General features: G+C 41.6%; 1 protein-coding gene across 1 annotated transcript in view; it reads right to left on the minus strand.

Annotated features, from left to right (window-relative positions):
* The window catches only part of AGBL1 (AGBL carboxypeptidase 1), a 278150-nt gene that overhangs the window by 247955 nt on the left and 13118 nt on the right, over window positions 1-17077 (minus strand). Inside the window, exons 2-5 of the mRNA XM_069867250.1 lie at window positions 10922-10985; window positions 9462-9608; window positions 7911-8042; window positions 5372-5465 (exon numbers count right to left, since the gene is read on the minus strand). Of these exons, the coding sequence (XP_069723351.1) occupies window positions 5372-5465; window positions 7911-8042; window positions 9462-9608; window positions 10922-10985 (437 nt within the window). The remainder of the gene's footprint in view (window positions 1-5371; window positions 5466-7910; window positions 8043-9461; window positions 9609-10921; window positions 10986-17077) is intronic.

A 17077-nucleotide genomic window follows, 5' to 3' on the forward strand; every position in this document is an offset into this window, starting at 1 on the left:
AAATCACCCACTCCACACTTAATGCCACAGTCAGCAGAGAGAAATAAACACTTCCAAGCCCCCTCAAGTTTCCAAAGGCAAAAAATTTGATACAGGTGAAGAAAACTTTGCTTCTTTCTTCCTTTCACACGTGAGAAGTCCAGGTATCCACCTCAGATGGAATAGCTATGTGAGATTATTTTCTCCATTTAATGGGAAGGGAGATTATCAGCAAGTGTTTGAGGACATGGGACCAACATAAGCACCAACATAAGAAGAATTGTGATCAAATGTCAGGAGTGGGCAATGCTGGGCATGAACAAAGGCAGATAATTTCTGCATGTCACATTTTTCTACTGAATTAATTTGGCAACATTCCCAGACCTTTTTTATTCGCTCTCCACTTTTAATTAAGCAGTCAAACTTTACTGGAACAGCCTAGTGCAGAAAGCCAAGTTTTGTGAATATTCACGGAATGGAGAGTTTAATTCTGACGAATTCTCATTATTGTTGCAGTCTCTCTTAGGAAGATTATTTGATCACTTGTGACTAGCCAGATCTGCTCAGTCTGGCAAGTAGATGAACTCAAAGAGATTTGAGAGCCAAAGACTTAAAAGACTCCTTAAAATGCTTTTTTAAAAGACCACAGAAATAATTCTATGCACCAACCTTTTAACAACAGAAAGCGATAATGTTATGGAGGTAGCAACTCAGACACAAGTCACATCCTCATGTGCCATTTTATAAAACACAGGTGTTCCTCATACGAAAGAATCATAAATTCTGTATTTTTGTTTTTATTCACTTCGATAGTCTATATGCAACTTGAGAAGCCTTAGAAAAGGCCTGCATAGCACAAAGCCACAGACAATATATAGTCTTCAAAGCCATCAGTTTGACATGCCAACAGCCTGAGGAGAATATCTGATGCTTGGCTACCTGGAGACAAGTCATGCAGAAGAGACCCAACTCCTGGTTGACCAGAGAGCAAACATCTGCCACTATCACCTTCCACATCCATTTGCCCAAAACACATCCAAATATCTTTCAGAAAAAGTAAGTTGGAAGAATGAGTAAGGGTGTTGAAAGAGACACTAAAGTAGGAGAAGGGTAGAAGATACAGAACTTATGGAAAATAAGTAAGGTGGAAGGTGAAAGGAGCAGGGGTCATTGCACTCTGTGGGGTGTCAGGGATGTTGCATTAGAGAAGGTGTTGATGGAGTGAAGATTTGAGCATCCCACACACATGCTTGTATCAAATATCCCAGTTACTGACATAAACAGAACTGAGAAAAGAGAACATCATCTGGCTTTATTTTAAACTGCCCCTATAAAAGGTATCAGAAAACTTTCTCTGCAGCACAGCATCATGAGAAATGGGCAAGACAGTCTATAGTTTCCATCTTGAATGGATTTTATAGTCCTTAACTCAAGAGTTTTCTAAACCTCAGCAAGTTTTGCATTTTTTCTTGTGGTTTTTGCTTGGGATATGGATCCTGGAGAGATCTACACAGTTATGGCACCAGCAACCTGAAGATCTCAAATGCCTAACTAAGACCAATAAAGTCCATGAGTCACAGACTCAGGGGAATCAGAGCTACTTGGCATGAACCCAGAGAAGGTCAATTGGAGCATGGGAGACTATTTCTAAATAACCCAGAGCTTTGCCACCAGGAAAAATAAATAGAGTTATGTATCTTGTTTCCACATCTTAGCTGGCTAAATAAATAGCTCTCACAGTGCACTCTCCAGGGCAGATTCTTAAAGTGACCTTGGTCCTGCTGCTGCCCAAGGCTGGAGAATGTGGGTGTATCCACAAGAGAAGTGGTGCATTTTTAATGCTACATTCCTTGGCAGCTGATCAAAGAACAAGAGTAATCTCAGCCCCCACAGTTGCCAGCTGTTCCTTCCCAGCAGCAAGGCAAATCATGGTGGCACATAGTTATGAACAAGAGACAAGGTATCAAGGGCAAATACAAAGGGAGGATCAGAGGCTTGCTGGGAGGACATTAGAGTTTTTTTCTGTAGGCAGGATACAGACTAGTGTTCTCTTCAAGTTCGATACTGATAGCTAAAGAGAAGCAGATGTTTTGTAACCAACTACACCAAAATAACCCGGCTCCAGATTTCAGCATAGCCACAGCAACTTTGTGAAGAGCCACAACAAAGTCAGATGACCAGAAGCACATGCTGAACCAAACAAAATACATACCCACTTTTATTCTTCCTCCTCCATCTCAGAAAACTCATTCATAATCTTCACCCCAGAATCACCCTACAAAATTTTAACTAGAGCACCTCAGAAAGTAGAAGGACATTTCTGCATTTCCTTCCTACAGAATCATAGAATCACCAGGTTGGAAAAGACCCATCGGATCATCGAGTCCAACCATTCCTATCAAATACTAAACCATGCCCCTCAGCACCTCATCCACCCATGCCTTAAACACCTCCAGGGAAGGTGAATCAACCACCTCCCTGGGCAGCCTGTTCCATACCTCTTTTTTACAATGAACTCTAAAGATGCCTGGGATTTTCAGACCAGAGCTGTCCCAGGCATTCACTGATTCTGGGAAAGAAGTTCTGTAACCCACCCTGCAGTCTGAACTACTGGTGTCAGGACCTAAATTCTCATCAGCAACGTCTCTTTCCCCAGTAAAAGCAGTGTTTCCAGACAGACTATAAGCAAGAATAGTCCCTAATGAATAATGAGAAACTGGTGCCTTTAAATAGGTTGCAAGGGTTTTTTAAAACAAAACCAGTTTCTGTGCTTCTGGTGTCAAACAGATTGTCTAGTCTTCACTGAGCCCTTTACCTTCTCAGCAGCTCCTAGTTATTAAATTAAACAAACAGCTTTGAGCCCTAGGCAGATCAGCTGAGTGGCTACTAGGCATCAGCTGATTCATGGTTCTTGCTCATTAAACCAAATGTAGGTAGGAGCCAAATCACCATTTTCTGTGAGCTATGTCCCAGGAGAGATTTTATCCTATTTCCACACTTACACAAATATGCTTTAAAGAGAGCACAAACATTTTGAGGAAAAAGAGGAAATGAGGAAATTGAACTAGCAATGAGGAAGCTCAGGTAGACAGCAATTAATGTATAAGATACCTCTTTTTTCAAAGGGAAAATAAAACCAAGCTTTTCATCAATAAACAAAAATGGTTTATCAACAATAAAACTGGAGTTTTATTGAGGGAAAATTTAAGTTTGCATTTTCTGTTGTGTGTGTCCCAAATGGTAAAAATTGTGCACAGAAGAGTTCAAAACAATTCTTGTATATCAGATAAAAGGAAGAAAAACCCAAATATTGTACATTGACAATATTGAGTCATTGAAATAAAAAACACTGTGCTTCTCTGAAGACTATTTCTTTCTGCTTAGAAGTGAGTATTCTAGACTCCTTTATAGCTTACATTACAACAACCTTCACCAGCACTAGCTGCATCTCCAAATGAATCTCGGCAAAAAGCCAGGCTAGAAATGTTTTACACTTATCAAGATCTCCAATTCCCTCAGAGGAAACTGCAAACAAAAAAAACAGCTTTGCCCAGAATTTGTTTCAAAAACTCTGTATGCAGCCAGTCCCATTGCTTAGAAGAGAACCAATACAGGCCCAAGGCCCATCACACACAGATCCCTACTTTTGAGGCCATCATAGAAGCAGAACTAACACTAGTCTAAACACAGCCAACACTTCCATAGGAAGAAAACCAGGGAATTGAGTGGAATTTGCATACTTAATTAAGCACAGGCATGGGCCCATCAATCACTTTTGGTGGCCTCACACGTCAAAACCAACTTTGGGTCTAATTCATCCTGTGCACCCCTTTCATATACAAAGCAATTCTTCAGGCTCCCCAAGTCTTTAAGAATCAAGTTACAACATGAGACTTGAAAAGGAAACTTTGAGGGTGCTCACATGTCCTAGGAATAATAACCTAGTGATAATATTCTCTGAGTGGGGTAATATCCAAATGTCTTTGTAAGAGAGAACTGAAGTTGTGAAGCAGTTCCAGGTAATTCACATGATTCTAGAAAGCCAGAAATGCAGACAAAAGTGAGTTAGCTTCCATTAATAAGGAGGCTGCAGGAAGTGGTGCATCTGCTAGGCCCACTCAAGTGTCTTATTTAGCAAAGCAAACTGTTCAGGTTTTGTTTATAGCCCCTGACAGGCAGGCAGAAGACCTAGAATAATGCTGCATTTAGCAGGCAGTACCATGTGTTGACATGCAGGTTCATAACTTGTGGTTAATGGAAGTGATTCAAATTCCTTCCTATGCAACGTATTGTGTAACTGGTGACATTGGGACAACTGGTATTGGTCTTTGATGGTAATAGCAGGATGGACATTGTTTACCGGTTCTTTCATCCAGAGTCATTGGCCCCCACTTCAAGCACAGCTAAGCAAGTAGTGGTGAAACTTTTGTGCCACGTCTGTTTATCCACCTTTCTCCTCCAGAAAATGTTTAGTGTGAAGTTACTTCCCCAGTAATCATCAACCATGAACAACCACATCCACGTAAGGTCTATGCAAAAGCCAAAACTAACACAATGATGCCATGTCCTTGCTGAGATGTGCATGAACAAGTAGAGTCTATGTGCTCCACAAGGCAGTGAATGTCTAAGGGGAGGAAACTGGCAGGTTCTGTCTTGTTGAAACAAATGTTATTGTGTGGGCACAGGTCACAGCAGTAAATTCTGCCTCCTGTTTGTAATGAGCAAGTCACAGAAATATGTTATGTCCTTCAGTGGATGTTTTCCATATTACAAAGTTTGCCTTGAAGGGCATCTGAGGACGTAGTCAGAATGGACAACTTGAGGACTAATGTTCAGCATTAAAATGGAGATATAAAATGGGCTTGCTGTCTCCAGAAAAATGCTATTTGAAATATTTAGGATGGGCTTAAAAACAGACCCAGATTAATACCAGTAAGAACTGTCATGATTCAAAAATATCTTAATGACCTGGTCATAACTGTCTTCAAAAGGAGGATGACGCAGCACTGTCACAATTCCACTATACTTTCCCCCAGGCCAGCAGTGGCAGGAGGTTCTTGCTAACGAGTAGGCAGGAGTGGTTTGTCTGCTGCCAGTATACGCCTCTCAAAATCCAGTCCTGACTGGGAAATGAAAGACAATACCTTGCAATCAACCTATCATCGCTGTATAGGGAACGCTACAAGTAAATGGCCACCAGCACGTATCATATGATGAATCACAGCATCAACTTGTCCTTCAGGGAACTACTTCTGCCTCTTAAAAAGCCCTGCAGATTTAAAGTAAGTGGAAACTATGCATCCATTTCTGATTTCTTTGCCTCTTCAAGTGGAACCAAAATTTTATTTCTTGCTTTCCTGGAAAGATGAGTTCCCTTGGGGCTAGTGCCTACCTGACTGTCCTGATGTGTCTCTTGCTGTAGGGAGTGATGACTTTGAAAAGCAGCTCCATAGTTCCATTGATGCCAAGTGTAGTACCTGTGGTAACTAAGACAGTAAAAGAGAAAAACAATCAGATCTGAAGTAGGTCATCTGCAACATTGTGTTTACAGGTAATGCAAGGAAGAGAGTAATTGCCCCCAGGGCTGTAAGCAGATTTCTCTGGGCTACTAACTGGACTTCACCGGTCATTTTACGAACTCAGAAACAGAAGCACAAGGCTGTCAATGGCCACAACCTGAGTCAATATCAGACACAAAAACACATCTCAGGTTCTGCAGTTCTTCCCTGAGATCCCCAAAGCCCCTTTTCCTGTAAATATCATATTCTCCAGAGAACAAATCATAGTTAAATTGGTCCATCTCCCAGCAAAATGACAGGGCTCAAATTCATCCTATACTTCCTACAGGCAATTCCATGAAGACAATTTATTTCACAGGGGCAAGGAGGACACAGTTTTCTTTCTGTGCTGTTATTTCACAGTATGGAAGTGGGGGTTTGGGGGAGGTGTGCTTCTGAATGCAGCTTAATTTCAGATAGGACAATTTTACCCTTAATCCTTCACTTGCTAACGTACTGGGAACTTTTATAGACAGATTTTGCTATCAATTCCCAAAATGCCCAATGTATAAACTGAGTGCTTAGCCAAGCCTCCCCACTGTAAGACAGATTTTCTGTGTAAAAGAGGGATGAATAAAACCTGAAATATTAAATGCAAGTGAACAGGGTGAAAGGATCCATAATCAACAGCAGCCAGAGGGAGACCTGGCTAGCTGACTGCCCACTGATGGGTTTTAGCTGTTTTGTAAATATCTCCCAGTGGTCATCAGAGAGCTGCCAGAGGGCCCGTCATCTCCTGCAGTCCTACTGTGTCCCCACCAAGCTGTCCTGTGATGGAAAGCTTTGCAAGGCTTGCCAGCTACTTTTACGCTAGCTGGTAATTCATTAGAGATAGTGCAGTGGACAAGGCTGCTTGAAATTATCCTTCCCCAGAGCAGGATGTGGACTGCCACGCACCACTGGTAGCAGAGATTGTGGAGGAAGCAACCCAAAGCAAAGAACCTGTGCATGAGATTGTGACAAGGACTCAACTTTTCTGGTTTCATACCTAAGTGGTCTCAGAGTTTTATATGCTTCTGGATCTTCTCTAGTTCCACTCCATAAAAAAAATTTTCAAGGTTGGAAGCATACGATCTTCTAGCTTAGTACCACATCCAGACTTTAACTAACATAACCTGCTGCTTCCCATCTGGACGAGAAAGCCCACTGAGGCAAAGTTGTGAAAGCGGCAAGCAGATCTGGACAGTGCTGGAGATACCTGGACAGTAACAGAGATGCTCCAGCAAAGGAGCAGAGGCAGTTCTGGGGTCTGACATTAAAAGAAAGGAGGCCAGGTGGCAGTGTGCATCCTAAAACCTCTGCAAAAACTGCAGCTGCATTGGGATGCACGTGCACTGAAGCAGGGAGCAAGGAAGGGCGTAGATCATCATTTTGGGTGGGAGGCAGTGCAGGGTCACTACGCAGCTGTGAAACACAAATAAAGACACGTTTCTGCTTTTGGCCTTGGCTGTATTTTCAGTCACACACAGCCTTTCAAATACTGCTTATCATAGGGAGAGGGGTAGAATGTTGAGGCTTGGCTGCTTGCCTGAGAAAGCCCATTGCATGAAGCTAGCTCCTGTACAGATAAAAAAGACCTGCAAGGCTAGGTGCCAGGAGTACTAAATCTTAGGATGCACATAGCAGACTGCAGACAGGACTACTGTCAAGAGTTATCTGTTGGGTGAGGGGTGTGGGGAAGGAGAGGAAAGGGTTAGAGTGAGCAAAGGAGAATTTGTGCTGACAATTTCAGTGCTCTGTAGCAGGAAAAGCCTGTATGTATCTGTAATGATCCTGGGAGAGAATACTGGAAATCCCGTTGCTTGAATCATTTAATATGAAGGGATTGCCAAGTGAGAAAACCTGGGAGAGTGCAAGGTGGGGGTGAGGGGAAGATACTAGACAGAAGACCAGGTTCTAATATATACATCCTGAGGGACCTTGAATAAATAACTGGTTTCTGTCTCCTTCTGTTTCTTCATGTGTATTTTCCTCCTCAGTGGAGCTGCTCTGATGATCAATATGATCAACAATAGTGAGACATTTGGCTGTTATGGTAATGGGAACTGCACAGAGACTTAAGGTACCTAAGACTCAGAGCAAAAAGATCTGGCTGTCTATATTCTAGAATAGGAAATCATTGCCATGAATATTTTTCACTACAGCAGGTTTGTTTTCATAGTCTGCAGATTACATACACTGTAAAGGCTCTGTATAAGCCTCTTGGGGAGTACCTCTTTCTATGGTTGTTCTGGCTTTTGTGCTGGATTCTGTGTATTAATAGCCCATGCAGGCACTAAGCTTAATCAGGAATGATGTTTGTTGGTGATGAAATGAATAAAAAAGAACTCTGGTGTTTCTCACACAGAAAAAGAGGAAAATCCGAGCACTTACCATTAGAAGCACAAACACGCAGGACCCAGAGGCAGTGGGTGAGGTACAGGCGGTGGCCCAGATTTCTTCTTGCCAAGCTGAGTATTATATCAATTGCTTCTGCTTTCTGCACTTTCAGCCCAAACTTCCTATCTGTGAAAAGCAAATAAGAATCAAACTATCACAAAGAACAAGTCTCTGCAGCAGTGCTGATAAATATATCTACAGCAAATCTTATAACTCAAGATATCATAACAAAAGTACTTAAATGTATCAATGAGTTAGATCAGCATTATTCTGAATTAAAACAGGAAAACCTGGGATTTACCTAGAGTCACCATATACAAATCATAGAATGGTTTGTGTTGGAGGAGGTTTGTTTGGCATACTGGACCCTCTGTTCTAATCAAAGGGGAGTCAACTGCAAAAATAACCTATCATTTCTTCCTCGTGATGGTCTTGATACAGGGGTGTAGGCCTTACAGACTTTGGCAACCCCTCTGGCGTAGACAGATCATCATCCACATTATCAGTTGACTGACCTTCCACATCCAGATCCTTGTTGCTGTTGTATGGAGTCACCTGGGAATTTAAGGTAAGCAAGGAATTCACCTGCCACCCTAAGCATATTTACTCCTTTCCTCTAAGATACTGCCTTCTGCCTGTTAGCTGGAGAATACAAGATCCCCTTGCTCTTGTGTTTTTTCTGCTACTTATTCCTGGGTTTGGCTCAGGGGGGAGAGAGCATGATTCCACCACCCTCTGTCTTTCTCAGACTCTCTAATGCTCCTTAATCTTTCTTCTTCCTCGCATAGTTCTGCCACTAGGCTGAGCAGATTGTCTCCTTGGTCACACCTCACACAGCTGCTCTCAATACTGCCAGCAGTTACTAGTAGAAGGCTCTGACACTCACTGCAGCCTGAGACCTGGATTGCTGCATGTTTTTGTGGGAGCTCTGTTTTGTGGGGCTTTCTGCTGGGGTTATACCATAGCTAAGCTCCTTCTGAGAGCATGATGACTGCACTGACCTTTTGAGCTGTTAGGGTGATGAAGCCCTTACTGTGCTCCCGTCTGTATGAACTGCCATGGAGCACTCTCCACAGTGCTCCTGGTCACTAGCATGCCTTAGGCTGCTTTGTATAGGTGTACGGGTGGCTGTGGTGGCTCTGGCAGTGCCCACACCTCATCACTGTCTCGCTCAAGAGCGGCCAGCTCCTGGTGGCTCTCTCTGCAGCCCTGGTGCTTCCATGCCTCAGGATACCCCCTTGTATGTCAAGATCTGCCACTCTGCCACAGTCTGGGCCAACAAAATTAAGGGAAAACAAAATAAAATTTCTGCTGGTGAGGCTTTTAGCCATGCAGACAACCCAAGGCAGAACACAGATGAAACCTGTGTAAGAAGCAACTCTCCCTGTCTTGTTGAAGAATATCTACCTGGCAGAACAGCAGACAAGGAGCACACCCCAAAACCAAACTTACAGCTATCAACCAGGCACATCCCAGTGCTGATTATTGCTGGAGCTGTTAGTTTTGAGCCCCCCATCCAAGCCATCCCTCACCACTCAGTAGTACCTCGTTGGCCAACCCTGGCCAGCAGGCGAAGCAGGGGCAGGAGGATGCAGTAGTCAGGAGGCTCAGTCCGGGCAGCAATGGCAAGAGCCTGCAGCAGTGCTTCAGTGCCCCCTTTGCTGATCACGTAGTGAATTCTCCGTCCACTCCCTGGGGAAAAGAGGAGAGATTCTTCTCAAAGGATCCCAGCCCCCAGCTGCAGATAAAACAAACCCACGTGTGTTCCCCATACGGGACACACAAAGCTCCCATGGCCTTCCCACAGTGTTTTGTTGCTGTAAACCCAAGGGCATTTGTAGAACTGAGCATGGCTTTCAGGTGTCTCTAGCCTGGAGACACGGCTAACGGCTGCATGGTGAAACCATGCACTTTGCTGCTTCCTGCTCCATCAGTCATTATCTTTGCAAATGCATTTCCTGCAGAAGTTTTTTATCGTGCATTGAAATGCAGCAGAGAGGAATAAGCAGAGACAGCAACAGACTTCAAAGGAGCAGAAGGCTCAGTGATCTTTTCTTAGGTTCTGGAAATTAAACAAGCAAAAGACTAAAGCTGCAATGGTCTTCTTCCAAATTGAAAGGAACCCTAGGGAGGCTTTGGAGACAGCTTTCAAAGAAATCTTGATGTCCAAAGAGACCACACATTAATCCTGTGAGCCCTACTGTGCCAACAAACAGTGATCCATGAGTGGCTGTGGCAGCAGCTTTGATCTCCATGGTAGGAGGAATCCGCACGTTCAACTCCTGGAGAGGAGACAGGTAGGCAACCCTTCCATCTAGCTGAGAAAAGCACTGCAGGGCTTCAAAAGAGAGGCCCAGCTGGATAGGCACTGTCTACAGTGGAGCTTTTGTGAGTGGAGGCTCCAGTACTTACTGATGCATCCCCTGCAGCATAGCAGCTTGGTTGGGTTGAGGATTGTTTAGCAAAAGATGTTTTTTAGTTGAAGAAGGAAGGAGGAGAAATTTAATTTTTTGTTGTTGTTGTTCTTTTGCCAATTCACTCATTTTTTTTCACGTGGCTTGGGCACCTGCAGTAACATGCCTTCCCTGCAGATGGATGTGCTTTTTGGGAGGTGCTGAACCCTCTCCATTAGAGAGTGCCTCTGCTCTGGGAAGTGAAGCTCCTCTCCCTGTCTCACAGCCCTCTCTGCAATGGCTCTGGTGAACATTTCGAATGGTTGACTGTCAGGGATTATGAAATACCTTGAAACTCACAAGTATCTTTTGAACAAGAAGAAAAATAATAAAAGAGACTTTATGTGGATATTTTTTTTCCTTTAAATTACTGAAAAAGCTCAGTTTTTCAAACACAGCAATAAGGATTGCTGATCTATGCATACAACTCATGTTTTGGTCAGCTTGCAAATACCTGGCCAGGTTTATGCAGGTATGAAATTCCTGACCTATATGAGGACCCCCTTTCTGCCCCTAGCCCACAGGCTTTGCTCCAGAGCTTTGTTTCCTTACCCAGAGAAAGCAGATCAGTGAGGACACTGAGAATATTCAAGATGACTTCCTTGTCAGAGGAGCTCTGAAATGCAAACACACCAAATTTAGGGATCATTTCAGAACAGTGAACTTCATGTCACACAGGGCTGCAGTGCATCATGCAGTGCAGAGGCACTGAGATCCTTGTTTGGATACTGGATAATTTTTATGCCATCTGGCACAAAATGTGAATCATATGTGGAATCATATTGATAACACATTTTAAAAGCATCTGAACAGACATACTGATCATACCACACAATATTTAATACACAGAAGCATTTCTGTAGAGTTCACATCTAAATTCTAAATCACATACTTCTTTTTAGCTCTTCTGTGGCTACATCAATGTTGTAGAAATTATGGATCACACAGAAATGTTAAATGTGGGGTGGTATTCCATGAGAGCATCCCTTATTTCTGGCAGTCAAAGAATAATATTTTTAAATTATATTAATCTCACTTACAAGAGAGTTCCCTTGTCTTTGCAGCTTTGCAGCCATAATGACATTGAAGCCTGGAATTTGGGAGCAGAAAGATGCCCTAAATTTGTTTTTAATTGAGAACAAGTAAGCACCACACCTTGGCATCACACATTCTGCTTTGTATTCACTTTAAATTTTGCACTAGAGGGAATAAGTTTTACTGTACTTGAGGAGAAAGAAACACCTGATATCTCCCATCCATCTGTGTAATACATTGGACTCCTTCTTTAATCCTCTTCCAAGCAGATTTCACTTCTGAGACTGAAGAATTTATCACTAGTCTGTATTGCTGTATGAGGGATTTGGGTTAAGTTCTAGATCTCTCAGCTTCCATACAGATACAATACAACACAATACAAAATTCCAGTATAATAGAATACTTGTATTGATGTAGTCCTGATCCCGAAGAACCTCAGGTATTTCACATAAACTATAGTGGAATCACTTTATCTCCCATTAGGTTATTACAATAGAATAATATCTTACGAATGTATGGCTCCTGTATTTCCAAATGTTGAAGTGATTCAGGAACTTAACAAAATAGAATACCTTCTGTGTATGTGGGATCATTTTTCTAGCCAAATCAATTCAACCCTTCTCTGACATATTTAAGATTATGCAACTGAATATACAAGGCAACGAATTGTGTAGTAACAACTAGCAAAAAGAAGCTCTGGAAAGAATATTAGGGAAATCCATTTTGGATCTGTAATAATGAGTTTTAGTGCAAATGAACTACTTTTCTTCCCCAGTGAATCGATGCTAAAGTCACAGCAACAGCTGGCATGGTGCTGAGGATTGTGTAGGTGATTATTAAGCTGTGTATCATACCCCTTCCTCCTTTGTTATAGCTGGGGAGGGTATACATTGAGTGAGACTGGGGAGTGAAGCAGGAAAATGATCAGTCTTCTCAGCTGGGGCAGGTTACTGTCAGTCTGGAGAGCTGCATTTCCACCTGTGTCAAAGAAATCCCATAGGATCCTTGGCAGCTGCCTTCAACCAAACTTCCTTCTGCACTGGCAAATTATACATGCCATCTTTTGTATGCAATATCTACGTTAATGCTGATGTTTCCTAACTTCTGTATCCTTAACATTATGTATTCTTAGACTTCTCTCTTTATTGTAATTATTGATAAAACTAAATTCCAAATGTCTGAAAAACAGAATTCCCATCATAATCATTGGTCGATTACCAGTGCTGCCAGACTTTAAGTGCTGAACGCACATTTCACACTGGCATAAGTGAGCAACAGGGACAAAAGTATCAGAAAGGGAATGAGACAAAAGAACAAGATGTGGTCAGGGGAAGAGGAAGGAAGAAAGAGGAATCAGGCAAGGATAAGAGGTTGGAGCAAACAGGCAGATAATAAGTTCTGAAATGGAGGGCTCAACAGAGGTGGGTCTGTGAGCACTGCCGGCTTTCTAAAGACTCACCTTGCTTTTGTTGTTAACTAAAATCCACAGGAAAAGTGCGTGTCTCATCCTCTTCTCAGAGTGGGCCCACGCTCAGAGCGAGAGCCTGCTGTTTCTATCCGTTACTACATTAACTCAACAAGCAGAGATGTCTGCACTGAACATAAAAGTTCAGCCCTTTTATGAACTGTGTTGAAATCAAAAGTCTCAGTATGATAGGATTACTGCTTCTTTCAGAGACAAGACAAACAGAATATATGGCTTTAATGAAATCCAGTACCTTGGTTCAGTAAGTATTGCCACCGTCATCCTAGAGAAAGAGTCCAAATTCATGTTACTGGCTCAAGGGGCCACACAGAGCAGAAAGTCTGCAGCAAGGTCAGAGTAGTTCTGAAAACTGCTATTTCTAGGTAAAATGTAGAGTTTCAGTCATATTTTAATCTTATTAATCCATGTCTTTGTTCATTAGTCCACAGTTCTGAGCTGTCTCAAGACTCCCAATAACTTCAGAGCCAACAAAGAGTGATCAGAGATCTCTCCCCAAGAATTTCTTGGCATATTTTAGCATAGGAACTTAATAGTCAGGGGCAGGCTGTCAGGAGTGGTGAGTATCCACCAAATTTACTGACTTCAGGAAGAGTTACTCTTCTCAGCACCTTTTAAAATATCAGGGTTGCCTAAATCAGACTGTCCTCTGGTTTTGTCTTGCTGCCTCTCAGTATCTCTTTCCTCTGTAGGTGGATGGATTACACATTAAAGTTTCAGTAATGAAGTCTTCATTGATTTATGCTCCTATTACACTGGGTTGTTTATTTTAACTGATTGGATTGTGGGTTTCCTAAGCCATTAACACAAATAGTGATGACATAAGATATCCTCTGACTTTCCATGTGCTTTATCTAGAGACTCAGGCGAACAAAGAACTTTAGGGGACATGAAAGATCAACCTTTAAAATGTGCAAATTAGAGCTGGGTGATATTGCCAAATATTTGACCTGAATATTTACTCTTTCTATTTTAACACTAAAACTTTGACTACGTTGGTGCCCCATTGTTCGCCTTCCTCCAGCACACTAGTGAGGGAATTGGATGGTTGGTGGTTTGCTGAAACAGTAGATAAAACCCTAGTCCCGTTACAAATTCTAACATCTTTCCGACTAACTTCAGTAGCACCACTGAACAGTACAAAATACTGCAGAGTACAGCTCCAAATTATAACAGTAAGACAACACAGAAGAAACAACCCTAAAGCTGTTGTCTTACAAGATGGCAACTTGCCTGATGAAAAGAAACAGCTCAGATTTTGAATAATTAGCTTGAGATTTTCAAAATCATCAAAGACATTTAGGCAGTGAAATCTCTTAGAATTAATTGTTTAAATTAATGCTTATACCAAAATGTTTGTGGATTAATTGCCAACAAAATCATTCATAAAAAATAATCCTTATTTTTTTTTAACAGTAAGTAGAAATGAGAAAATCACAACTTGTGCCTGATCTAAAAAAGATGAATAGAGTAATTTTTTTAATGCAAATTACTTACCCAGCTCTGGTTAAAATAAACACATCAGTTATTTTTATTGAAAGATATGTTTGATGGTTCAAGAACAAACCATAAGCAAAGACAGAAAGTAAAATTCCTCTTGCTAAATATTTTCCATTCCTGCCAGCACTTACAAATGTTACATACAACATCAATATGCACACAGAATAATGAAGATGCATTCATGGTACATGGGTGGAATGAAAGCAGAAAAAAAGCTTCCTTAGGCTCAAGTTAGATTAAAAAATCACTAACATCTTGTAGAATTTCACTAAAAGGATTTAGATTTAAAGTCAAATTGTTATGCATTGACAACAGCCTGTAGCTGCCTTTCACAGCTTGCAACTGGACGAAGGGTAGAGTAGCAAAAAGAAATTACCTAAAATATCAAACATAGCTATAGTTTTTGGCCAGAGCCCCTCATCTTAGCCTTATTTCAACAAAGCCTGCTATCTTTCTCACCCAATTGGGAGTATCACAGGGCTGAGTTCAGATGCATTTAATCAGCTCCTAGCTGATAATTCCTCTCTGAGCTTTTTCTGGGATTTAATCTCTGGAACACCTGGGCATTGGTTAGCTTGGCTGAAGCATCTAATAGATAGACCACAGGAGGATGGAGAAAGCGTGGAATGAAAAAATATCCCAGCACATAATCATTGATGCATTACAGCAAGTGATTAGTTAGTGACATTGGGTTTGGAGGACAACAGCTTAATCCCAAGATCATTCTGACTGGCAGCTCAGGTTATTCTGCTGAACCATGAATAAGCAGCAAAGGAGTTCCTGTCTCCTTGTCCTGCTCCTGTGAATACACCAAGACAAGCTGTTATTTACTCAAGACAAGATTATAAAATTGCAACCCAGCTATGGTAACAGGTAATCTTATTTTGTCAGAGAAATCTCCTGGGATAGTTTCTGCTGACTATTAGGAGCCATGGGAGGTGGAATTTTTCTTGTCCCACCTGAAGGACAGCAGCTATCACTGCAGTTCCCCTTTTATCACTTGTATCAAACAAAGACTTCCCATAAACTCAGTCTTTTGTGTATCTCTTGGGCTTTCATGTCTTTTGCCCAAAGGCAAGTATTTCTCCAAATGAGACATACAAACCACTGAAAGTGCATGCTGTGAGTCTAAGTGGTAATGCTGAAAAAAAGGAGAATAGCCAGAAAGAAATCAAACAGCATTAATTTGTGTGGCACGATTTTTTACTAATAAATATTTTATTTGAGGGAAGAAATACAGAGTTGTTATTCCACTCACAGAAATAATAAATGCAAAATTAATGGAGTCACTCCCACAAGACAATGGATAACATGATTTCTAAAAATACTCCTATTAAATTAATTTTTGGTTATAGTCTGACAAAGCTGAAAGACTGCTTAGAAAAAAAACAAGACCAGCCTGTTTTTAAAGAAATGCTATCACTGCACTGAGATAACAAACTTCCAGACTTGGGCTTTGGTTTTTTTTTTTTTAAGAGACTCAGGAATAGGATGTCCAGTTCCAGGTTTTGTTTGTTTGTTTGTTAACTTGTTTTTAAATAGCCGGCTTCTAAACAGGGAAGCAAGATTTGACGTATTCAAAATGCATCCTTCTTTCTTCTCTTACCCTTAATAAACTTGCTCACACAAATAGCAGCAGTCAGAAGCCTAACTGTCTGTGTAATGAGTCTTGCATCTGCAAGTAAGATTTCTCACACTCTGCAGTCAAAGCCTGTTCAACAGAAATCCTGGTGCAAAATTAATACCAGCTGAAATAAGATTAGGATAAGGGCTGAGCAGAATTAGTCCTTGGTCTCTCCTGAGGCCTCTGGATACTATTGGGCTGCTAATAACTGCATTAATGCTTACATAAGAGACTCCCCTCCCGATATTCTGCCGCCAGCAAGGCAGAGGTGCGTACCAAACCTGGCTGCTGGACACAGCTGCTCACCACTGGCATTATGGATTTGCCAGCTGGATATCTCCTTCCCACAGCTGATTATCCAGTTTCACAATAACTGTGAAGCCAGGTTCAGTGACTTACGTTCTCTGCCTTGTCAGAATAAATTGCTTTTTCTAATTTAAGAAAAGCTAAAAATTCACACTTAAATAAAAGAGAAAAATACCCTGGTGAGTTTCTTGTCTGTGTGCTTCCCTCCTCAGACTCAGTATTCAGTCAGATAACCGTGATTTGTTCTTGTTGGTAGGTTATTATCAACAGTACTGGATATATGGAACTTTTAAAAAAAAAAAAATCATTACTTCTGAGGGGGAAAAAAAAAGGGTTCAGGGATCTCTGAAATTTCACCAGGCAAGCTCAGAATAAGGGAGTATTCAAATTATATTTAGGGGAGTATTCAAATTAAAGTGATTACAGCCTAATTTTTGTTATTACTGAAGCAGTTTGTTACAATACTGCCATCATCCTGCTTTAGAAGGATCCTGAGAAGTTCTGGTCCTCTTGCCCCTTCTACCCCCATATCCAACCATCCTCAGCACCACCACAGATGTCACCATCTTCTGTGGAAAACAGTAAGTACATTTCTGGATAACTCCTCCTCAGAAGTCAGATAGGTCTGAGCAAGACAGGAAACTCAAAGGAGACATGGAAGGGAAAGGGGATATTTAAAGACACAGCGAGGAGAACCTTTCTGCTTGGGTAGTGTCCTAAGTGACCTCTTTAATCCTGCAAGAAAGGCGCTCACAGCTGT

This window comes from Phaenicophaeus curvirostris, chromosome 12 (assembly GCF_032191515.1).
Source record: "Phaenicophaeus curvirostris isolate KB17595 chromosome 12, BPBGC_Pcur_1.0, whole genome shotgun sequence".
Lineage (NCBI taxonomy): Eukaryota > Metazoa > Chordata > Aves > Cuculiformes > Cuculidae > Phaenicophaeus > Phaenicophaeus curvirostris.